The following is a 26,330-nucleotide window of genomic DNA, read 5'->3' as shown; positions in this document are numbered from 1 at the left end:
ATAGAAAAATTTCAACCAGCCATATAGCATATTCACCTATAAGACATTAGCATATATCCACAGTCTTTCATATGGTTTGAACCCACAGTAACTGAGACAGCCTTTGTAGAGATCTTGAGGAGGAGAAGAGGATGGAATCTAACTGTATTCCATATCATGAAATGTTAGACATAGTCCAAACTAAGGCTGTAAACTTTCCATTGTAGCATGGTATTAGTACTGTCTGCATAGTGAACGATGTTACAGTTGTCAATTTTTATATATTCCACATTACATACCTGTGATTATCTTGCAAAAAAATTGTCCTTATGGATTTAAGACTTTGGCAATTTGAAGCATTTCCAACGCCAAAGAGGACTGTATCTCTGGAACTGAGAAGGCAAAAGGCAAAAAGGAAATTTAAACTAAAGTTAAATATAAACAATCTAGAAGAATTAATATCTTGTAATGTTACTTTTTGTGAAGACATTTTGAGTCACAAAGGACTGATTTTTTTTACTGTCATTTAAATACTTAAATTCATATTCATTAGTATTTAATGAATAAAATATTGCTCATCATTATTATTTTGTGGGAAATACTGAAAATAGTGAAGTGTATTTGAGGATATGTGTGTAAAGAATCATTAAGCTACCATTCAAAAAGAAAAAAATATGAAGTTGTAGTGAATATTATGTAGTTTAGCAGAGTAATTCTGACGTGCGGAAAACAGACTCCACAATCAGTGAGATTGTAAAGCAGGTATGTTCATTCAGCGCTGGGCAGCACGGGGAGTAGTCCCACCAAAGTCGTGCACGCCGCACTCGGCAGTTTGTCTCAAGTTTATACAGTCAAGTGTTACATATTGACAATACGCCTATACATATGCATGACCTATCCCTGCTTCATATTAAAATTAGCTCCAAGAGGTCATTTCCATAGTCTCCTCTCAACTGCGCTTGCGCAGTGCCTCTTTATGGTGGTCGTCTGGTGGTCGCAGAGATGAAGATAGATGACTCTGTCACCGCTAGTAACCTTTTTTCTTGCGCAGGCTCAGTGGTTTCTTGGTATTCACCCAAGCCGCAAGACCAGTCTTAGCTGGCTCTTGGGGCCTGCTCCTGCTTCTTATCGGGAGCTGTCTCTACCTCATTGGCTGGTCCTTGGGACCAGCTCTTCTTATCAAAGACTGTCTCTGCCTCAGCTAATTTCAACAATGTAAGCGCTAAACATCATCCTTCATCCCCCCTTATTATGTCTACTAAGATTCTTTTGACTCCCCTTGTCTCAATTCTAGGAGATAAAATTATTTGCAATTGAATTTCTATTGAGGATTGGAATCTTAGTTGACTGAAATAATAGAGTAATGAATTAGATTTTCTTCTTGTTAAAGAGCATGGAGCATATTTTGTAACATCCCTCAGCTAACTTAGCTTTGATATGGTTCAGTTTATATTTTAATAATTAATAATTATCAATGAAGTAATTCATTAATATGAGAGGTGAGGAATGGCTAAGGGTTTCAGTAGTAGAAGTAGAAGAATGGACATTTCAGCGCTATCATGAAGCAAGAATCAGCAGGTTTTGTTGGCAAGCCACTGAGTGGAGGAATAAATAGGATATCAAGGTTATGAACTGTAGTAATGAAAAGGATGGTGGAGATGGGGAGTAATGGATGTTGTACGGTGTAGTCGATACGCTTTTATCTTGTTCAGATTCACTTTATGACTGAGCATTCAATTATAGATGTCAGAAAAACATCATCAGGGTGAAGAGGAGAAAAACAGATCCAGAATATGTTAGATAATTGCTGAGGTAGTGATGGGGCTAAGAATGATAAGAGCAAGTGAAGTCAGCCTGCCTGCTTTCCTGAGGCAGAAGGGAATTTAGAATGTTCCCATGTCTGTATGCCCTGCTGTCCTGTGCAATCCCTTGTCCCTCATCCCGTGACTGCTGACTCTGTTCACGCCATGACTTGTCTTCACTCTGAGCTGTGACTTAGCACCAACATAGACCAAGTAAAGAGCTTTGGATGAATGGCATTCTGAGGGGATGGTGGCTTTCAGAAGGGCCACCTGAGGGCACCTAGGCTCATGTGGTGTCACTGGGACTCCTCCTACCAGCTGAGCGGATGTGGGCTATTCTCACTCCCTTGTGCTGTTGATACCAGCTGTCTCTGGACTGAGGCAGTCATTGCATGTCATCACTATTCTCCAGGTCATCTTTGTATTTAAAATATATATTTAAACAATGAACTGGAGATCTGATGTTCTTTTTTTTTGATACCCAGCTGTTCCAGTGAAGGCCTTCAAAATATCTGCTAGATCTAGCAAAGATGTCAGGAGTACATTCATCCAGAGGAAATGTAGTTTCACTCTTGAAGTAGTTTTCAAACTTAGCTGAATGTTGGACATGTTCTTGTAAGCAGAAAGTGAAATCTTAGCATGTAAAAATGTTATAATGCTTTCTTCTTTTCTAGATTAAAATAAGAAGCACTTTTTTCATGAAGTGATCATACATATCAGAGGGGTGTGTGGGATACCAAATGATGATGAGAAATTTGGATAGAAGAGTGCTGGAAAAGCAGAGAGGGGGTGTCTGTGTAAAGCTGAGAAAGAACCTTACCTTTAAAACTGTTATGCTACCAATGTAACATGAATTACAATCCAACTTCACTGAAAATTATGCAAAAGCAGTGGAAGACAAAATAGGGAAAAAAGTGTAGTCTTAAATGATGATTGACTAGGGCTTTTTCTTCATGTTGAAATAAAGTGTAGCTGGCTACTGATTCCAGGGCTGTGAAGCGACAGTGATTACAAAATGCATCAAAGTCAGGGTTTCGGGTCTCCCTGCTGCGTTAAAAATACACAGCAGAAAAATGATTAAAATATTTTTATTAATTTTTATGTAAAATGGATATGCCCTTGCATAAAACAGAACTAATAATTTCTCTATTTCCACACAGCCGAGGCAACGAGAATAGACTAGCGCTACGACGACAGACCATTCTCCGGGAGAAGGGGAGGAGGCAGGCCAGTCGAGGGCCAGCATATATGTTTAATGACCACTCAACAAGTCTTTCTCTTGAGGAGGAGCGCTTTTTGGATGCAGCAGAATATGGAAATATTCCAGTGATTCGCAAAATGCTGGAAGAATGTCCCTCACTCAATGTGAACTGTGTGGACTATATGGGGCAGAATGCCTTGCAGCTGGCAGTTGCCAATGAGCACCTGGAGATCACAGAACTTCTGCTGAAGAGGGAGAACCTGTCTCGAGTTGGGGATGCCTTGCTTTTGGCTATTAGCAAAGGTTACGTTCGGATAGTGGAAGCCATCTTAAACCATCCCGCATTTGCTGAAGGCAAGAGGCTTGCATTGAGTCCTAGCCAGTCAGAGCTCCAGCACGATGACTTCTATGCATACGATGAAGATGGCACACGGTTTTCCCATGATGTTACACCGATCATTCTGGCCGCTCACTGCCATGAGTATGAGATTGTCCACACTCTGCTGAGAAAAGGAGCTCGGATTGATAGGCCACATGACTATTTCTGCAAGTGCAGTGAATGCAATCAGAAACAAAAGCATGACTCTTTCAGCCATTCTAGATCCAGAATCAATGCCTACAAAGGTCTGGCCAGCCCTGCTTATCTGTCTTTGTCCAGTGAGGACCCTGTAATGACTGCCTTAGAGCTCAGCAATGAGCTGGCTGTGCTTGCCAACATTGAAAAAGAGTTTAAGGTGAGTAGAGGGATACTGATTCTGACAGACACAGAATTGCAAAGTTCAATCAAAGGTCTTTCTCCCATTCCTTGAGCAGTAAGAGATCAGCATCATCTTCATAAATCAGCAGGATAACATGGGAAAATATGTAATTGTTTAATGAATGGAAACTTTAAATCTTTGGGAATGTCTTATTGCTGTGTGCTGATTGTAATTCACGCTGCTTATGTAGAATGTGCCAGTGAACTCATTTTCCACTTTCTATCAGGCAGGATAGTAAAGAAGGCCCTTCAAACCCACGGGTGAAGCTGGCTTAGGACAGGGGAAAGAGGAGACTAAAGTGATACAGTTTGATCACTTACGCAAGACAAACTGCAGGATTCTATTAAACCCTCATGCATTCTCATTATTTTCTTGTTGTTGGACTGAAAGCTTTCTCACTCCTTGTAAAGTTTTGCATTTATTCACAAAGAGGACTCTAAATAATGTCCTTCTTTTTCTTTTTTTAATGTACTGCTTTTCTCTGGTATTTCTACTCACCTGTTCCTCTTTTTTACTTATTTGTACTTAGTTATATGTGAACTCTGTGAAGTTAAACAATTTTTCAGTGTTATATAGAATTTTTAATGTTTCACAAATGCATGATTTTGAAAAAAAAATTAATAGTTGAGACCCCGAGATTCAAGGCCCCTTAGATCCTTGAAGCATGAGTGTTCTTTGGGTTTGGGGTTTTTTTTTGTTATGTAGATACAATGGTGCACAACCTACAAAAACATTTACCACGGTTTATTTGTCTTAAGACAGTAAGAATGTAAGCTTTCTGCTCTGAGTAAATGCAAAGACAGGCCTTGTGCAAACATTGGCAGTATTAATTATGACTTAGATTAGCTAAAATCCCTTGGACTGGGTTTACTTTATGGGACCCTGTTGAAAGCAGATGCTACTATATGATAACTACTGTGACAGAGCAAGATACGTAGAGTTCACTAGCAGGAGATCAAACCCCTTCCAAAGCAGTAATAGAATAATTTCCAACATTGTGTTAGGAAGAGTTTGAAGTTGCCATGATCAATATTTAATGTTAATCTTCTTAGCAGTGACACAGTTCGCAAGGCCGTGAACCTGTTTCTGCTCAGCCAACCTGAGCTGACATGCTGCAATTCTGAATGAATTACTCCTGACTAGTGCTTATAGGTGTATCTTTGTGGCACCAGTCTGTTGAAAGAAGCTGAAATATTTCTTGGAGAGGGAAAAGAAGGAGGAGGAATGTGTAAGGGGATCTTAAAAACAGCAGCTAAACAGCTGGAGTAGGAGCAGAGGAGAATTTTTATTTTGTATCAATAAGACAAAATGTTGGGAAGAGCATTTCAGCTTAATGCAGAGGATGGATGTCTGCCCCATGAAGTCCCTAGCAGAAATCTGATATTTCATCCACTGCTTTCATGTACAGTTCAGAGAAGAGTATTTTAACCACATACTCTTGTTTCTTTCTCTTTAGCAGCTGCTGAAGATGTGAACAAAAGCACTTGATTAACTTAAAGGGGAGTAAATTTAGAACAGAACAGAAAAACATTTTTCATACACCATAAATGCAGCCTGTTAAGTTCACAGCTATGTTGAGATAAATAGCATGTCTCATTTGTAGGGACTGTATAGCTCCGTTTACCGCAGTTGGAGCGACACAAGCTAAGATTATTATAAAGATAAATAAAATCATCATCTGGAACAGTCAGCAAGAAGTGTCCTTCAAATGTATGCTGCAGTACACAACCGGTGAGATGAACTGGGAGTGCAGTATTTGCCCCTGCTGCCACCAGGGCAGGGAATGGAACACACAGGTGAGGAAAGGTGGGCTGGTTCAGAGAGCAAGCTTCTGCAGCTTCCCCTGAAGTGCTGTGTGAAGATCCTTCCTCGGCGTGACCTGGCTCATCTCTGAGTGACTTCTGTTTTTTTAGTTTCTCTTTTGTCTCTGTGCCTTCTCTAAAATTAGAGCTCCACTTCTAGTGTAGTGTTGTATAAAGAATTGCAACAGAGATTTTGAGATACTGTCCCACAGCAGAAACAGGAGGCTAGACAAGAGACAGAGCAGCTCCATGTTGCTGGGTGTTAATCAGCCAAGGTCTGCTGGGGACATACATACTCTTTAGAGTAGAGTGAAGGTGAATAGGAGCAATGAGGATCAGGAGCACAAGGCAACACAGAAATTTAACTCTCCCTTAATTTAAGGTTACACCAGGAGCAGGCAGTTGGCAACATAAGGTCTTTGGGGAATGTTTTTGTAGGTACTAAAATCATGTGGTCATTTTGGATAAATATTAAAGACCACAGAGTACATTTATACGTGCATTGACAAGAGTTAACATTTACACTATTGATAAATGATAACATTTACCATATCTAGACCAGCTGGGGGCTTGACTGAGAAGTACCAGGCTTAGGTTCAGTGCATGCAGTACAAAGGTTGTGTGTACAAGTTGCAGGAAATGGACGCTGTCATCTTTACTGAGTCTGGGCTTCTTTGTGCTCCTGCAAGCTCATATCCCTACTTGCAGCAATTTATCTAAAAATTGTTACCCTCGCTTTATTTCAGGAATTTGCTACAATTATCCGGATGGTATAGTCCCTGCATAAAAATGTGGTTTTCATAAAAATGTGTTACACATGTTAGTGTAATCAAAAAAAGTATATTTTTAGCACAGAGATTAGCTGGACATGGCAAAGCTTTAGCTCCACCTAGGGTTTGCCTGAGCTGTTTAAAGTATTTCAAACCTTACCTAAATGAAAATTGAACTTTCTGGTAATACACTATTTTAAGTCACCTGTTTTATAGTGCTGATGGGGTATTGTTGCAGGGGAGCTCCCTAGTGGGTGCCTACAGCACCACAGGTAATTCCCAGGTCTTCCTCAGAGGCAATGGAAGGGGTTAATCCTCAACTGTGATGCTAGTTGTTTCATGACTATCTTATAAATTACTTCTCTCTCCCGTCTTACACCATCAGTTAACGTTAGAGATAACACTGACCATGGAACTGTGATTCACACAAAATAGGAAATGCCATAATCAGCAGAAACCACTATCCTCTGGAGTAAACTCCTTTCTTTGCTTCAAACCTCTGTAGTGGTATCATCTAGCATTACACGCCTGTTGCATTTGGTTGCAGGTATTGTTTTTACAAGTGTTTTGGAGGATCATTCTTTATTGGGAGTAAAACCAGAAAAAGGTAGATGACTTCTGAAGGAAGACTAACTGGACAGATGTGTCAAGCACAGTGTAGCAATATTTCTGTACCAAGCAAACAGCTAATTCAGACTTCCTGAGTAATTCTGAGATCTTCAGGATTTTCTGAATGCCATTTAATTTAGCTTTTTATGACATGGCTAAGTGTGCAGCTTTACAAGGTTTGATATTATATATAATATTTTTATTTTGGGGGATTGTGCTCATATTTTCTGTCACCTAAATTGTTTGCCAACCTTAGAGCTAATATCTCTACTATGTCCCTAAGGATGTAGATGATATCTGACAAATGTTGTCCTGCAGAGATGTGGCCTGGAGTTTTGAGAGGGACAGCTGTGGCCCAGTGCTGTTCAAAATGGATACGATTTGCATTTAGTACAAAGTCCATTGCAGCTATAATGGTAACAGACTGTTTTATTGTTTAATGGGATGGAGTGGAAAATGTATTTTTAAATTAAACATAGGTATGTTACTGTTTGCTGTAAATTAATACCCCTAATAAGGTCATCTGAGTTTGCTTTTCTGATGAGAAGCAAAATTCAATTTATCACCTCAAAGTCTGATTTTCTGTTTGTTTTCATTTACACAATCCCCATTACAGAAACCAAATCCCAGTCTTCATTACGGCTATTGTCAGCTCTCTTAAAGAAAAGGTAACACCACCTTTTAGAGAAGAAGAACTGAGGCACTGAAGGAGTAAGAGCCACCTTTGTAAGGGGAATTATGTGTTTACCTACCTACTAAGATGCCTAAATCGAACATTTAGGTCCCACTTATATTCGCAAGGCACTTTGAAATCCGGAATCCTCGTGTAGCAGTACCTGTGTTTCTGGTCTTGGCCTCTACAGTTCCCTAAGCAGGGCCAGGATGTGGTCTGGAGCACTGCTCCATCTCATCTGTGGGGTTCAGCGTCAGCCTCCGTCCTGAGAGCATTTTCATCCCGGGCACACTCTGGGGGACAGCAGGAGCCTGTGCTGGTCCCAGGAGCCTGCCTGGAGAAGGCCCCTTTCTTCTGGGAGAAATGGCTGTGGTGATGCTGTCCTCTCCTGGCCATGCTCTCCTGCTTACACGGTCAGAGGTAAGGCAAATCATAGTCAGCTGAGGTTTTCAGAATGACTGTGGCCTGCTTGCTCCCTTACCTGGGACACCAAGACAGTCTATGGCTGCTCCTACCAGAAAGGGCAGGTGACCCCTCTCAGCGGCAGCCACTGTCACCCCTACCCCTCCTGTCATTCCTCTGCCACCAGCATCTTGTTCCCCTGCTTCCTCATCCCCCCCAGCGCTCACCCCAAATCATCACCCTCCGTTCTCAGGGTGGGAGCAGCCAGTGCTGCCCCATCATCCTTGGTGTGGCAAATTTTAGCAAAATTGTTTTTTTCCTAAACTGCTGAGGAGCCCTGAACCAATGTCACATGTGTAAAATAAAGCACACGCATGCTTTATTTCAGAATTAAGGGCTGATTCTTTTTAGAGCCTCCAACTGTAATTTAATTGCTAACTACCTTCCCAAGTCTCCCAGGACTGCTTTTTTAATTCATTAAGTTTACAATTTGCAGTAAAGGAGAACTCATGGAGTTATCCGTGTGCCTTTGGCCATTTTCAAAAATAAGTCAAACAAATTACCATGTTCCCTTGGCTCACATTAATGACAAGAGACTTGTGAGACTCTGGGGGAGGGGAAACTTTCTGTGCATGTGTGACAGAGAGACACTGAGACATGAGAAGAGTGTATTAATCATTTTTGCTGTCACTACACATTTAAATGGACCAAGGAGACAAGGGACAAAAGGCAGCCTGTGCAGTAGTCTCTGCAAGTTAACACACCTGATTTCTCAGAAACAAAGTTGTGTGACTAGAGCTACCTGCCCTGTGTTCAGACCCTGACAAATCTTCACGTAGCGGTTTAAGACATTATCATCCCATCTGTCCTCCATAACCTTCCCTGAAAGGATAAATTCTTCATAAGGGAATACATCTCAAGACAGCAAACTGAACTGGAGCAGGGATGTGCATTGCCTTCAGCTCACTCTGCTGTGTTACTACCATCTTGTGCTGCAGCTGGGGTGGAGGTGGTGATGCTGGGCACCGCTCAATTCCCCAAAGCTCGTTTGCTGTAACCTGACTGCTGAGGACATTCCAGTTTAGGAACCACCACTGATTACAGCTGTGGCAGTATTTCACAGGAGGGGAAGCTGGTTTATTGCATTTGCAAATGAGAAAATAAACTGATGGAGTTTATGGATTAATTTACTGGGTGCTAATATATACTGTGATACCATGTATAAACCTATATTCAGAAGGGATAATTCTGCAAAGCATGAATGAGGGTACCTGGCTATTTTAAAAAGTGCTCGTTCAGTATTCGTTTTGGTAAATAGGACTACACTCAGAAAAAAATCATATTCTTCATTAGAATAAATTATCATGCATGATTTTTATTTTGAGACTACCCAAAGGCATTGGACTCCACCATGGAGTAATGGTCTCCTCACATACTGTTTTGAAAACCCATGTCATGTCTCAGTCACCAGAGCTGGAAAATACTGATGAAGAGTGTGTGTGAGTATGCATGTATATATGTATCTGCTAACAGAAAATATGCACATACCAATATATTACAAATATATAACAATATTTTGTAATAGTTATTTTTGAAGGCCAAAATATTTTGTTCCTAAATTTGTTGAAAATTACTCCTTTTTTCATTTGATGTTCAAGGGTCAGATATCAGTTCAGAACAGCTCGTGGTACCTAATTGTACAAGGGTGCATAGGGTGACTATGATTTTCCTTTGTCTGTGAAACTCAGATGTCTACTTTTCATTTTGAAGAGGACATTTATGTGTTAAAATGATTGAATACTGAATCTTGTCTTAGCTGCTGCTACAAAAATGAAAGCTAAACAGAAGGTGATGTATTACTCTCAAAAACTGTCTTTCTGTAGTACCAAGAAGTCAGGATTTTGGTTAATCTCTCTTGTTATTCTTCTGAAGAGAGGGAAAATAAATAATACAATAATAAATTATACAGCATGTCCTGAAATGGTTAGTTTTGGTATTTAGCTTCTGTTGTCTTTGTAGAGAAATGACACTAAAGTTCCTTTCTCTTTTATAACAGATCTGAGCTATCTTGCTTATGTTACATTATTAAAAAAATAAATCACTAGCAGTTTTATGTAGACATACAATAGTGTCTATAACTATTTGTCTATGAATGTTTGCATCCATCTAAGTAAAGTGAAATGTAAAATTTGGATGCAATCCCTTAATATATCCAAGTAATCAACTGGTATTGTGGTATTGTGGGTAATAAAGCACAAACATGGATGAAGTACACCCTTGGCAAATAAATTAGGGTATTCTGTATAATCAAAATAACAGTTTCTCTTCCAGGGTGTACATTAGATGGCAGTTAGTATGAAGAAAGTAATTAAAAAGAAGGGACTAAACAGAGACTAAGAGTGGGAGAAGGAGGAATGCTATGAAGAACAGACCAGAAGAGGGGGAAATGTGTCACTGTAATAAAAGCATTCATAGATGGTTACTTTGAACATGAAATAGAGACTTCTTGAGCAGTCCTGTATGGTGTGGGGTCGTTGAAGTTTTTTTCATTCTTTTGTTTGGGGAAAATTCTACAGTAATTTCATCTTTTTAAGACATTAAAGTTAGCAGAGATCACAAAAATACCAGAATTTTATGACACACATATGAGTAAATCTCTTGTAAGATCTAGGCCAGGGGCAATATATCTGTACATATATTTTAGCTTTAGGTATACATCTATATCTATATCCATCTAACTCCCTATCGGTGTAGCTATATTCATCTTTTATGACCCAAACACAGCTGCAAGTAAGGAGTGCTTAACTAACTGTGAATTGCAATGATCAAAATATCTTTTTCTGTTTTGACTTACACCTTTTGGAAAACAGTGACTGAGAAGAATATTTGGTAGTTAAAGCAATAAGCAACTGAACCTGCAGTTGTAGATCAACATTTTGGCTCACATGGTGAAGTCTGTCCTGAGATATTTGAGCTAGAGAGCATTGAGTTTAAGTTAGAGGTGTGGTATCACCATGCTATCTGTAGCACTGCTGATGCTGTTGCTGGATAACAGCAATCAAATCTTGTGTTTTCAAGCTAAAAGAGATGTTCGAAAATGAGAAAGATAAGATTTACAAGAGTAATTCAATATATTTATGTAATTCTCAAGAAGGTTGGGAACTTGTTTAGATGTGTTCTCTGTAGGATACTCGTCTAATTGAGATCTCTACAGTGTGACTTTCTACATCTGAGCTAGTTATCTAGACTTCTGTGACAGTCAGTGAATAGAAAAATTTTCTCTGTGCTATTCATCTCAACTTGAAATAGTCATTAAAATATGTCATACAATATTTCTGAAAGTGGTTTTTTACTTTCAATTGGCTCTAAAGCAAGTCTAGAGAAGTTACTCAGGTGTAAAAATTGATAATGTAGATGTCCAAGGTAACCAAGGTGAGATGAATCCTACTGTTTGAACATTCAGGGGAAGTAGATGCCTGATAACAAAGTGCTGTTAATCTACCAGAAAAAAACATAACAAGATGCAAACAAACTGTTGATGCCTACAGATGTGTAGCTGGGATGTAGAACTATTTCTCCTGTGTTAAGTCTAAACAGCAAGTTGTGTACTTTCTTCTTTTCTTTTCTAGAATGATTACAAGAAATTGTCTATGCAATGCAAGGATTTTGTAGTTGGACTCCTTGATTTGTGCAGAAATACAGAAGAAGTGGAAGCTATTTTGAATGGTGATGTAGAGATGAGCCATAACAATGGAGAACATGGTCGCCCCAGCCTTAGCCGCTTAAAACTCGCCATTAAGTATGAAGTTAAAAAAGTAAGCAATTATGTTGATCAGACATGTCATGATAGTGGTATTAAATTGTGCTATTATTAAATGTTTATGTTTTGGTAGCCTATGACACTTAAATGAACATTTGGACCCTTCTGCACAGTGTATTTTACAAACAAAAGAATCCTTCCCCAGATAGCTTGCGATATAAACAAGAAGCAGATATTCAGGGTGGATACTGGTCACAGTGAGTATGAGAGTAAATGGCTCTAAAAAAAAGTGTAGCTATATGCAAAATTTGTAGATATTTACTTGGTTTTAGTTTTAATCTATTTTTAAAAAAAGATGGAAGAAATTTGCACTACTTCTGCAGCCTGGAGAAGTGTAAGATTTAATAAAAACCAGAGCATTGCACAGCAGTCCTGTGCACTGCATGATAACAAATATTGATACACATTTTTGTCAAGCTGTTGTGTCTTACTCGGGAAGTTGAGAAACTCAGTGAAACTGCATGCCTCTCAGAAAACATGTATTTGTCTGTCTAGAGGATCGGAGACACAATCTAGGAGTAATAGTACTGTGGTTCTCATTTCTGAAGAACAGCAGGCTCCAGCCAGTGTCGAATACAGGAGTTACCACCCCTTCTTTGGCTTACTTTCATTTCTACTGTCAGTTTAATACTCTGGTCTGCATCTGAAAAGAGCTCATTGAAACCAGCTGAGTTAGTAGCTGCACCAAGACCTTTGAATCACCCAGAAAACTTCTCCCGGATAATATAGGTTTTAAAGTTCTAGGTGACATGTGCGTGAACCAGGGAGAAATTATTTGTGTGATGAAGTTTGTACAACCGAAGATCAAGAAGACAGCTCAGGAATATACTTCAAAGGCAGGTTAGCCTAAAGTAGAGCTATCTCCTGACAGAGCAGCAAGACCTTTGATAAAACTTTTCCTACATAATGAAATGGATCAGATCAACACTGTGAAAATAAAAAATATCTTATTTTAACCAAAAAACCCAAAAGATAGGGAATCAGGACTCTTAAAAATCCAGTATGGACTGAATATACATACCTAATTTATCAGGGAAGATTTGCGGATTTTTTAAAAAAATTGCGTTCACATCTCTGGGGGACACCTAAAACATTTATATGTGAGGAGTATTTATGTGTTCATGAAGGGAAGAGAAGAAAACCGTTTTGACTGAAGAGCACCTTCCAGCATACAAACAAAAACATGCAAAACACTTGGCAAGCTACAGTCACTAAAGAGAGCTGAATCAACTTTTGAAGAGAAGATATCACATTGACCTTGTCCTTTATAGTATTTGAGTCTTAATCCTTCCTTCGATGTGAACTTCCTTCAACACTTTCTCTTGCCTGAATAAAGACATTTCTTGCACCTTCAGCCAGTCATGCTTTAAATATAGAGAACTATTCTAGAAAAAAAATACTAGATTCAGTTAAATTTTTAATTGTATTTCCAGGACTAGACTTAAAAATTGACAGTGCACAAGACTCCACTGTTAATTATTATCTACCTTTGTAAGATGCTTCTTATACTCTCCAGAGGTTTTGACGGAAAAGAGGGTTACGGGCTAAACTTCTTGGTTTCGCAGAGTTTGTCCAAGAGATTCCAGAACCTAGTTATAAATAGTCCTTAGCTGATTTTCTGCAAAAGTGACAGCTGTTTTCTTATGCCAGCTGAAAAAAATGGCATTTTCCATGTTAGCATGTGAAAATATGGCATATTCTTTCTTTCATAACTAAAGACTATCATCCTTTGCAGAACAGAAAGTTTTGGAATTTCTGAAGTAGTAACTTGAAAATTATAAATGTCAGAAACTAGTAGAGTTTGCCCAGATAAAGTTTATGTTTAACTACCCTTAGGTGGAAATTAATTGTTTGTGATGGAACACAGTGTCAATAAAATGATAGTTTTTTAAACTAAAGGATTTATTGTTGCTGATAGCAGCATGCCTGTATGCTCAGAGACTTTGCTCATCAAAAACCTTTTTCTTATACCCTTGTTAATGCTCCTTTGAATATAAGCTGAGTTGTTGCTATTCCAACATTCTTAATGCGCTTCATATAGCTGTTATTTTAATAAAAGATATTCTGATAGCAATATTATTTTTGTGCTGCTTCTTTTTGTTACAGTTTGTAGCACACCCAAACTGCCAGCAACAACTTCTCTCAATATGGTATGAGAATTTGTCAGGTTTACGGCAGCAGACCATGGCAGTGAAGTTTCTGGTTGTTCTTGCTGTTGCGGTAGGACTGCCGTTCCTTTCAATGGCTTACTGGATTGCTCCTTGCAGTAAGGTCAGTCTGTGAAATCTTGTAATGGCATTTTATTAACTCGCGTATCATCTGTATGTAGATTCCTGTCTGGCAAAGGTGAAGCATGAGTATAAATTACTGACATGCTTAAATAATACATCCATGATTTTAGCAGGTCGAATCCTGTGCACATACAATGATTCCTGGGGAAGAGGAAGGTTGAAAGAGAGGACTGAGGTCTTTGTGGGTTTTATTTATTGTTCTCTGAGAGGAGAAAGGTGGGCCTTTTTTGTTTTGCCATATTTTTCATTTCTTTCAGTCTGGACAATAAAAATCAGTTATATAATTTTCACTTTTCTGTATAGTGACTAGGATTTTTATGAATACTTTTGTCTTAAAACACGCCTTGAGATTCAATATACTTCAGTAATTGGTTTTCAGCTATAGCAGTGATTTATCTATTTGTCGTTTTCTTTTTTCAATGATTTATTGGATCTTAAAGTAATTTTGAACCATTGTACATTCTAAAAAAGCTATTTCAGAGTAGATATTATAGTCAAGGTTCAAGGGAAAACATCCTTTAAGGTTTCACTTCCTCTGTCGCTATTTAATCGTCTCATCATGTGATTTATATGTTGGATACTTTTTATTTCATTATATTCTGCAAATGTAAAATCTAATCCACCATTTTGACCAGTTGCCATTTCTTACCTTGTGCTTCACTCATACTTCAAAATTTGGTTGTTCTGTTTTTTGGAGACAAAAATGTTCACTGTTTAATTTCAGGATAGGATGGCTTCAATATAGAATGTGATTGTATCAACAGAGTCCATTCTATGTATAAATTGATGGAATTTTATAAATCTCTTCTCCTCCTACCAAGACAAAGTACCCATTCTTTTTCCAGGTTTGGCCCTATAGGGTACAGTGACAGAAGAGAGAGAAAATACTCATGGTATTTGTGGTGAAAATAACAGCTTGCAGTGGAGTTATTCTGACACATTCTTTATATTCTCATGCCATGGCTCTGTGGTGGGTTGACCCTGGCTAGACGCCAGGTGCCCACCAAAGCTGCTCTATCATTCCCCTCCTCAGCTGGACAGGGGAGAGAAAATACAATGAAAGGCTTGTGGGTCGAGTTAAGGACAGGGAGACATCGCTCACCAATTACCATCATGGGCAAAACAGACTCGACTTGGGGAAATTAGTTTAATTTATTACCAATCAAATCAGAGTAGGATAATTAGAAATAAACCCAAATCTTTAAACACTTCCCCCCCTTCCCCCTGCCCCCCCCCCCTTCTGCCCGGGCTTTACTTTACTCCTGATTTTCTCTACCTCCTCCCCCCGAGCGGTGCAGGGGGACAGGGAATGGGGTTGGGGTCAGTTCATCACACGTTTTCTCTGCCATTCCTTCCTCCTCAGGGCCAGGACTCCTCACTCTTCTCCTGCTCCAGCGTGGGGTCCCTCCCATGGGAGACGGTTCTCCATGAACTTCTCCAATGTGAGTCCTTCCCACGGGCTGCAGTTCTTCATGAACTGCTCCAGCAATAGGTCCCTTCCCCGGGCTGCAGTCCTTCAGGCACAGACTGCTCCAGCGTGGGTCCCCCGCGGGGTCACAAGCCCTGCCAGCAAACCTGCTCCAGCGTGGGTTCCTCTCTCCATGGGTTCACCAGTCCTGCCAGGAGCCTGCTCCAGCGCGGGCTTCCCATGGGTCACAGCCTTCTTTGGGCATCTACCTGCTCCGGCGTGGGGTCCTCCCCAGGCTGCAGGTGGAGATCTGCTCCACCATGGACCTCCCTGGGCTGCAGGGGGACAGCCTGCCTCACCATGGTCTTCCCCACGGGCTGCAGGGGAATCTCTGCTCCGGCACCTGGAGCACCTCCTCCCCCTCCTTCTGCACTGACCTGGGGGTCTGCAGGGCTGTTTCTCTTACATGTTCTCACTCCTCTCGCCGGCTGAAGTTGCCCAATTTTGCAGCAACTTTTTCCCCTTCTCAGATCTGTTATCCCAGAGGTGCTACCACTGTTGCTGATTGGCTCAGCCTTGGCCAGCATCAGGTCCGACTTGGAGCTGGCTGGCATTGGCTGTATTGGACATAGGGGAAGCTTCTAGCAGCTTCTCACAGAAGCCCTCCCTGTAGCCCCCCTGCTACCAAAACTTTGCCATGCAAACCCAACGCAGGCTCTGAGAAAGGCAAAAATGTCTTTATGACATTTGCAACATCTCAGTCAGTTACCCATATAGCTGACCAATTTCCTCTTTAGGAAAAAGTTAATTTGAGCTTAGATCACAGATACTGAATTGAGAGTTTCAGATCTGGAAGAAATTTCACAGAAATACATGGACAAAGTTGTTGATTTGGCAGGAATTCACTAGCGTCAGATGCCAAAAGGAATTAAGATTGCCTCTTATTTGAGTTTCAGCCAGCAATCCACATGGATAGACTTTAAAGTTTTGTGAACTGTTTGCTCTGCATTTCTGATTGGTAATTCAATGTAACTACTGACATAATTAACCCAAAACTTCTAGAATACTATTTTATTACATGACATTTTGAAAGAGTAAAAACTTTTTTCAGTTATCTCCAGGAATCTCTAATGTGTGTGCTGTTCAGCTCTAATTAATAATAGAATTTAGATTTTTAGCTTTATGAATTCATAAGCAATTCAGTCAGCCCCTGGCCAAGATGAGGGCATCTGAATTTGAAATTGAGTCTTCGTTTGCTGTTCCCAGCCACCTGAGGTTGGCATTTCTAAAGAAGTAACTTGATAAGTCCCTACATGCTTTCTAGAAACATATTCTGAGGGTTACACACATTCCTCTTTCACACTGTGGTAGAGGAAAAGAAATTGAACATTATGTCCAGTATATGAGGAGCTAGGAATTGTTCTTCCTAAAAATGTATATGCATTATCTCTTCTTTGTTATCAGGCCTTTTCTCCTTTGTGATAGATATGATACCCGGAGTCCTATTTTATCATTTCTTTACCAATGCCATTCTCCATAATGTTACTATACTGATTGTTTCTGGAGATTCACAAGGGAGGAATAATGTGAATCACTGACTCCAGTCCCCAGCCATTTCAGATGACCCTATATAACGGACAAATACATGTCAAATATCCACAGCGTAACTATTGTATATCTTGTCCTAACCCAAACCAACCTACAAAACACTCTCCAAAACTCTAGCAAACGAAAGACCATAGCACAGAGGATCAGAAACCAGAAGAAAACCCCAAACAAAAAGCAAAACCACATAAATCACGAAAGAGATTCAGAGCATTTAGAAGATCATGCCCTTGGTCTCTGCAATGGGAGGGAATTTATTATGTCAAAATGCACAGTGAAAGTGTATTAAGGAGGGACTGTAGCTTATAGAAAAGTCCAAATTTGCAAGATTATGGCCTTGTCTTTACATGTCATTCTTTCCTTCCCTGATTTGTATTTTCTGACCTATATCTTCTCCATAAAGAGATTCGGAATTTTAAAATTCTCATTTCAAGATTTTATTACATCACTGTTATATGGCAATGCAATAATAACTTCCAGCATTTGTGTAATCAGTTCAACCGTAGTCAGTCCTGCTTCCAGGGAGATTTTACTATATATATATATGTAAAAAATACTTTTCTGTCTCTTTTGAAAGACTGTGTGTGGGGGGGTGGGGTGCTAGGAGTTCAGTCTTTTAAATTTTATATTTTTTGATCAAGGGATATATTAACATTACCTCCTTCAGTATTTTTTCTTCTTTTCTGGCTATGTCACTTTCTGGCATCTGTCTCCTAACCTATCTTCGTTTGTGAACACAAGAATAATGCATTTAAAAGGACACTGTCAAGGTACTTTATAATTTTCCAGCTCTGCTTTATTGTGTGTTGTTTATGACTGTTCCTTCCTAGCTTGAAATAAAATCTTTCCCTATGGTGATTACCTGTTCTCTTTGTAGTTCACGCAAAAAAATTGGTTGTTGAAGTTCATCTCAAGAGGCTGATGGAATATTTTATTTAATAAAAGATAAATTAATTTTATTGAGTGAGAAACATAGTGAATGCCATGGGTTTGCAAAATAATATAAGGGAGAAAGAAGATCAAATTTCATGCCTGCTAACCTTGACAGTGTTCCTTTAACAGTATCTTCTTTTTACATTTGTCTAGTTTTCTTAATGTTATCTGTATTTGAGACCTTACCATCACATCCTCAGCTGCATCCTCTTATTCTATGTTTCTGTAAAAGCTGACTGTAAGGACAGCAAAATTCTGACTGATATCGAAACGAGTGTAGCAAAAATACGAATACCAGTAACTTATCTGTTTTCCCCTCCCTTTTCCAGACCACAGATAGTTATATGTTTCAGCTGAGCTCTGTGACACTTGCTTCAATTCTTTCCAATGAATTTTTGTCAGATACAGATACTGTCTTCATCTAAAATAAAAAAAAGTATTTTTCTGCAGCTGCCAACTAAGTGAACAAGCTTTTTACTATTAATACAGGCACTCTAAAAAAGAAAGTAAATAATTGCTAAAAGTTCAGCCTTCTGTGAGTTTGTATGGAACTTCTAGGTTTTTTAAGTGTTGCACTAAACCATTTTAAAGTTGTTCTTAGTCATGACAAAGTTGAGGACATTTCTATTAAAGGAGTCAGGAATGAAACTAAGACACTACAGAACTATAAACATAACCTTTTGAGGCCTCATCACTTTTTTAAAAAAAGAAAATAAGTTGGGAAAACTGCACAATAACTGTGCTAAACTGAGTATCATGTCAGCCAGGAAACAGAATTCTTTAGTCATAATTCACTTCTGGTGATAATTTAATGCTTTTAGTAAGTGTCAAAATCTCATTTTCTTTGTTGCCTCATAAAGATGACTATCATGTAAGAAATTCAACAACTATAATAAATTTTTCTCTTGATTACCTATAATAGACATAGATGCCCCCAAATAATTACAGAATCATTTCAAAACACTGAGTTAAAAATACGTATATGGTGAAACTGATAGATTATCCCTCTGAAAATAGCAAATAAGTAGAAACTTTTAAAGGTGACTGTCAGCATGGCGTGATAGTATACAACTTTTTCCAAATATTTGTTCCTCTGTGTTACTGAAATATATCTTTCTCTGTGTTACTGTTCTTTTTATACATTTTTGTTTTGGAAGAAGGCAATGCAATATCCTTGTGTTTCATAACCTCTGTTGCAGCTGGGGAGGATAATGCGTGGACCATTTATGAAGTTTGTAGCCCATGCAGCCTCTTTCACCATTTTTCTTGGTCTGCTTGTCATGAATGCAGCTGACAGATTTGATGGCACCAAACTCCGACCTAATGAAACAACAGGCAATGTAAAACAGCTATTTAGGATGAAAACATCCTGTTTCTCATGGATGGAGATGCTCATTATTTCTTGGGTAATAGGTAAAGATTAATTTTCGCTTAACTTTGCCTTGCTATGAATTCAGTGAAGCTGGACCCAATTTAATCCTTTGCTCTTAATGTTATGTGTAAAAATTGCAACAAAGGGAGTTTATTCAACTGGCTGCATTCCCACATTGGCCTCATGTTTCTTACTGGATGTCAGCAGGATTCACATGTGCCTAGTTAATCACAAACATTCAGGTTAAGGACTTAGGTGAAATCTACATCATCTGAATATCAGTTGATTCAGTTTTATGAATATCTAAGGAAAGTGTGTGCCAGTTTTCTGGGGTTTTTTTGAGTCAGGCTCTGTCAGCTCCCAAGGGGAAAGATTTCCACATCATGGGCCAAGGTTTTTTTCTGTTCAATTGTTTCTTTCTGCTAAGATTCTCTTATTTTGCAAGTATGCCTGCAGAATTAATAGTGTATAGCTGAATGTATTATTGACAAAATAGAAGAATAATATAGACCCCTGAACATTCAGTGGTAGATTTTTCCATCCCAACATAGGGATGAAATGAATACTATGAATAGTACTCTGAGCTGACCTGTTCAATTTGGTGATGCAATACTATTCAGCATCAGAACTTGAGCTCAGACCCTCAAAAATATTTTAGCTGTCTGATTCTTATTTACAAATCTAATATTTATTCCAATGGGGGTTAGATGCCCAAATATTTTTAAGATTCAGGTTCTGGTTGTTAGTTAAGGGAGTAGTATGGGAGAGTTAAATTCAAGCGAAGTACAATCTGTTTCCATTCAAAAGCTTATGCATTTAAAATATTTTGCTCTTTGTGATTGAAATTGGAGCCATTTGTACATCAGCTGATTCTTATAGCTTTAAAAGACATTGGCAATCTTTATTTATTTCATCTTAAAGCTGTTTATAAATTAATATAATTGTGCATTACAGGAATAATATGGCACTTAGATTTTCAAATACTCTATAAATATCAATGTTTTCATCTGATAACAAAGGAGTAAATAGTAATTTCCCAATTTGAAGTTCTAGTTTGCTAATTTAATCTATTTTTATTTATTTTAGTGTCATGCATAAGACGGTTTATGAAAAATTGATTCAGTAGCATTGAGTTTAATTACTGTAGTTAACATTATAGCTGTCCTTATCTGAAAATGATGAAAGTTCCTTCAGACAATGTGATAAGTGCAAAAAATAGTGACGTTATTCCAATACAGTTTTTTGTTAACTCTCTTTAGAATCCTAGAAATGTAGTTCATGATTAAATAAATTTTATCTTGAAAAGGAGAAGGATTTGCTCAATAAAAAGCATGCCATAACTAATACTGTACTCCTAAATTTTATTATTAAGGGAGAATAATTAGGAATCAAACAGATACCTTTTCCCTATTGAAGAAGCATTAGGTCTGATTCTTACTTTCATGCTCATTTGCAATTTCAGTAACAGAGACTGTACCCAGTGTACTCTGCAAATAAGAAAATGTGAGTTCTGCTATTAGTTCTACCACTGCTATATGATCATGCCAGAGCATTTCTGCTCGTTCCGTTTCTTCCTGTGTCTGTAATAGATGGTAATACTCACATCACATTTTTTTCTTTGAAAGCTGTTGTAGTTGCACAGGAAAAAGCACTATGAAAGATTATTATTACTAGTCTCATGAGAAAGAAGTACTGGAATGTATATGAATTGGCAGGTTCAAGGATTTTAGTTTGTGTTCAAACTTCCACTGACCAAAATTGTTTCTCTGCAACCAAGAGCATATCCTATACATAATAAAATATCAAATAAAACAAACATGAAGGTAAAAGAACACACTGTTTTCTCTGTTCTGTCTTATACAGGCATGATATGGTCTGAATGTAAAGAAATTTGGTCTCAAGGTCCAAAGGAATACCTTTTTGAGTTATGGAATATGCTTGATTTTGGTATGTTAGCAATTTTTGCAGCTTCATTCATAGCAAGGTTTATGGCATTTTGGCATGCGTCCAGAGCCCAGAACTTCGTTGATGCAAATATGAAAGATCTGACAAGTCCAACATTGGAGCCCAACATAAAATACTACACCTTGGGTGAGTTCATTGAACATAATTAAGATTTACCTCTTGGGCCAAGATGAATTGGTTTTCTGTTAGTAAGTCTCCAATACTTTAGTTCCTCAATGCACTGCTTAAGAAATTCCCACCCCTTCTTCTCTTTCTCATGCCCACTATTAGATCACAGTTCCCTTGGCTATGCTCATGCATCTTTTGGGGGACTGTTCCAGTCCCTAGTTCTAGGCACTGAAATGATTGAAGATCAAAATAACCCCACTGTCAGCCCACCCTTTTTGAAGATTATTTTAATCCAGGTCATTTCATCTGTTCGGTTAAACAATGCTATCATGCAGACACTTGTGTTGACGCAACTGTGAACATGATGTACGTGATGCAGGGGCAGAACTAAGCAATGACGTGCAGGAACTTCTTAAACCTGCTTTGCCAACATAACCAATATATCTTTTATATATTCTTTGCTCAGAGACTCTGTTATATTATTTTAATATTTCTCAATCCACTCTCTTTACCAGTGAGAGAGAAAAATGTTAATAAACTTGCTTGGCATATATGAGAAGTGAGTAGAAGTTATTTTGCCCAAATGAGAAAAAATTAAACTCTGTTTACTTGTGTTCACTCTCAACAGCACCACATCTCTTTTCCCTTTATTAGATATTTTTCTCTAGATACTGAATTACATCAGTTTCTATCTCTATTCCATGCCTCAAATACTATTTCTGATAAGGTTGCATTTCTTCATTACCCAGGCTGTAGAAAAAGCAGAGCTATTAATATATATATTCTGAAACCCATTAAATTGTACTCCTATAAATTTTATTGGAAACTTACAAATTTCACATAAGTTATAAAAGCAGCTAGTTAAATATTAATTCAGTTTTCAGTTAACATCCACTTGAAGAATTTGCAAACAGGGACTGTTGTTTATGTTCACAGCTTCTGGATATGACAAGCACAAGTCTTATAACTTATTTATGCTATATAATACTGTATCATCTAGCAAGGCAGTTTCCATTGACATCAGTCATGAGTTGTGACTTTGTTATGCACTTAAGCAAAGTTTAGCCATTTTTTAGTGTATGCATGCACACAGAAGTCTGCTTGGAGAACATCTATGTATGGTAGTGCTAACATGGATAATATTAATAGTGAATATGTAATGCCACAGGTTTTATCATAGGCTAGCAAACATAACTTGGTGCACACCAGGTTGAACATGAGCCAGCAATGGGCCCTTGCTGCAAAGGCGGCCAATGGTGTCCTGGGCTGCATTAGGCAAAGCGTTGCCAGCAGGTGGAGGGAGGTGATCCTTCCCCTCTGCTCAGCCCTGGCGAGGCCACAGCTGGAGTGCTGTGACCAGTTCTGGGCTCCTCAGTACCACGGAGACATGGATCTACTGGAGAGAAGGGCCTGTGAAGGGCCACAAAGACGATGAAGGGACTCAAGCATCTCTTCTATAAGGAAAGGCTGAAAGAGCTGTGACTGTTCAGCCTGGGGAAGAGAAGGCTCAGGGAAGATCTTATCAATGTCTCTAAATACCTGGAGGGAGGGTGCAAAGAGGACAGAGCCAGGCTCTTTTCAGTGGTGCCCAGTGACAGGACCAGAGGCAATGGACACAAACTGAAACACAGGAGGTTCCCTCTGAGCATCAGGAAACACTTTTTTACTGTGACGATGACCGAGCCCTGGCACAGGTTGCCCAGGGAGGTGGTGGAATCTCCATCCTTGAAGATATTCACATGCCATCTGGACATGATCCTGGGCAACTAGCTCTATGTAGCTCTGCTTGAGTAGGGGTGTTGGACTAGATAACCTCGAGAGGTCCCTTCCCACCTCAAACTTTCTGTGACAATACGGCTTGTCTGGAAACCTAAAAGACATCTGGCTACTAGCCCATACTGAAACATCTGCCATCTTTGATTTTAGTTATCCATGAAATCTGAGGTAGAGCTAACATAGGTATGTCTGCTTTTGTGAAAATGTGCAGTCTTTTGCCATGCATTTTCTCATTTGAATATAGTGTGTAGTAGGCTTTACAGTGAAGAGCTCTATAAACAAAAGAATATGCACATACCTGCGAGAAACACACAGCAGCTAACAAGGCAATGAATATGTGCTATCTGAGCCTTGTTATGCCTAAAACCAGAGTCATTCATTACTTTGTCATGGTACATGTATACTAGCATCACAGTAAGTTCCTTGAAGAATATAATTTTCTGATGTATATAAGGACGTTTTGAATAATGCTCAGCGTCACTGGGTATGGATGTATTATAAAGGTGTACAAACAACTGACTTTTTATTAAATCGTTATGTGTTAGTTAACAGCTCAAATTAGTATTTTTCCAAATGCCAGCGATTGCCTTCATTGCAGTATGAATTATTTGTTTCATTTTCTGGCTTTACAGTAGTGTAAATACAGATAACAATGCTCTCCTGGGATGTAGGTAACCCATCCCAGGTTAAGCTCTTCTCTTTGCCTGAAGCACAATAGTGAATTGAATTTAAGCCCCCCACGTCACCAGAGAATGCCTTAATCTCCATCAGGGAAGTATTCTGAAGGGTATTGATTTGGTTTTCTTATTCTGACACTTTTCTGTAAATATTTCTTTAAGGACAGGTTTGAACCTGAATGTTCTCCTCTGCAGTTGAATGTGTTCCCTGTCAAACAGCAGTGTCACATTTACTCGTTGATCAAAAGGACGTTCAAGTAATTCACACAAGTGGATTAGCTTCAACAGAAGAGATTGATAGAAATGATGATAGAAAAGGTGATGGAAATGGGTGTTCGGTGTATGCCAGGAAAGGGCCATTACCATTCCACTATTAGGAAAAAGATGGAGTAAATAGAAAAAGTAGAGAAACATTATTGGTCCCACAGTTTTGGAGTTGTAGATGGCATTTAATGATTCCAGATCCCCACATCAAAACAGTTCATTTTGGGTAGCTCAAACAAATCACATTTTTGATTTAATTTATTCAGTTTTCATCACCTGACACTGTAAGATGAATTTTATTTAAATTCTCTAATAGGCTGGGATTCAACTCCCAAAAAGTTACCTCAGTGATCTTACAGCTCACCTTTGTAATCAATGGGGATCTAATCAATACAGTTAGTGGAGCTGTGAAATGGTTTTAGGCTACCTGGCTCAATTCAATTGGCTAAACAGAAGTGACTAGTGCTGTTTGAGTTGCCCGGGGTTTCTTCCCTCACCTCCAGCTGCTGTTCCAAAAAGACCTCCCATAGATCTGTACAGATATCTTGAAATACTGACAGAAATTCTCATCTTTTGTTTCTAGCCAGAATAAACTGGGATCCATCCGACCCACAGATCATATCTGAAGGCCTGTATGCAATTGCGGTAGTATTAAGTTTCTCCAGAATAGCCTACATCTTACCAGCTAATGAAAGCTTTGGACCACTGCAGATATCACTTGGCAGAACTGTGAAAGACATCTTCAAGTTCATGGTGATATTTATCATGGTGTTTGTGGCTTTCATGATAGGCATGTTTAATCTCTATTCCTACTATCTGGGGGCAAAACAAAATGAAGCATTCACAACGTAAGTACAACTGATTAAACTGTAATGATTGTGGGCTGTTTTTATGGAAAGTTGGTTGCTTGCATTATATGTATTAAGTTTACTAGTTTTTTTAATAAGGTTTGCATCTCTTAAATTCCTTCGTCTTAGATTAAGTAGTAATTTTCTCTCTTGTTCTGGTGCTTAAAGGATATATTTTAAATCAGAGGATGAGCTCTTGATCCTAACAATACTATGATAAATCAGGAAAGACAGGCTGGGAAGGTGAGATATAGTTGTCCTTTATGCGACAGAGCAGCCAGAATGCCTGTACCTCTACCTAGGGATAGATGATGAGCCAGTGGGAGCTTATAGGTCAGGATTAGAGGGCAGACCAACATGAGTGATATTGTAGTGGATGTCTGCTCTGGAATGCCTGATCAGGAAGATGAAGTAGATGAGGCCTTCTTCAGACAACTGGAAGAAGCCTCACATTTGCAGGCCCTGGTCCTCATGGGGATTTTTAAACACTCTGATATCTGCTGGAGGGACAATACAGCAGGGCACAAGCAATCCAGGAGGTGTCCAGAGGGCACTGACAGTAACTTCCTGACACAGGTGATCGAGGAGATGATGCAGAGAGAAGCTTTGTGACACCTGACTTTTACAAAGAAGGAAGAACTGGCTGGGTATGTGAAGGTTGGGAGCAGCCTTGGCTGACCATGAGACGGTGGAGTTCAGGTTCCTGAAAAGAGAGAACAAGGCAAATAGCAAGACCACAACCCCGGACTTCAGGAGACCAGAATTCAGTCTAGGGAGGGAAGAATCTCATGGGATAAGGCCCTGAAGAGAAGGGCAGTCCAGGGAAGCTGATGGATTTTCAGAATTGCCTTTTCATCCCCCAAGATTGGTCCAACTGAATGGGCAGGATATCAAGCAAAGGTGTCAGGAGGCCTATATGGATGAACAAGAGTGACTGATAGGCCAGCTGGCTGTGATGCCACTCAGAAGGACCTTGACAGGCTGGAGAAATGGGCTGACAGGAACCTCGTGAAGTTCGACACAGGGAAATGTCACGTCCTGCCCCTGAGGAGGAGGACCCTCAGGCACCAGGACAGACTGGGGCTGACCAGCTGGAAAGCAGCTTGGCAGAAAAGGACCTGGGGGCCCTGACGGGCACCAAGTTGACCATGAGCCAACAACGTGCCTTTGTGGCAAAGCAGACCAACAGCCTCCTGGGCTGCATTAGGCTGGGGAGGCTTATAAAAAAACAGAAGTACCTCAGACCCCTTACACAGCCCTGTACATG

General features: G+C 39.3%; 1 protein-coding gene across 1 annotated transcript in view; it reads left to right on the top strand.

The window, feature by feature from the left end:
- Positions 1-26,330, top strand: part of TRPC6 (transient receptor potential cation channel subfamily C member 6) — a 113,720-nt gene that overhangs the window by 67,679 nt on the left and 19,711 nt on the right. The window contains exons 2-7 of the mRNA XM_052812918.1: positions 2,942-3,716; positions 11,626-11,811; positions 13,923-14,087; positions 19,253-19,466; positions 21,289-21,516; positions 24,799-25,063. Coding sequence (XP_052668878.1) covers positions 2,942-3,716; positions 11,626-11,811; positions 13,923-14,087; positions 19,253-19,466; positions 21,289-21,516; positions 24,799-25,063 — 1,833 coding nt within the window. The remainder of the gene's footprint in view (positions 1-2,941; positions 3,717-11,625; positions 11,812-13,922; positions 14,088-19,252; positions 19,467-21,288; positions 21,517-24,798; positions 25,064-26,330) is intronic.

The sequence above is a fragment of the Harpia harpyja genome, chromosome 17 (assembly GCF_026419915.1).
Source record: "Harpia harpyja isolate bHarHar1 chromosome 17, bHarHar1 primary haplotype, whole genome shotgun sequence".
NCBI classification, from domain to species: Eukaryota; Metazoa; Chordata; class Aves; order Accipitriformes; family Accipitridae; genus Harpia; species Harpia harpyja.
Note: the sequence above shows the minus strand (reverse complement) of the source record. Positions and strands in the feature narration are given on the sequence as shown.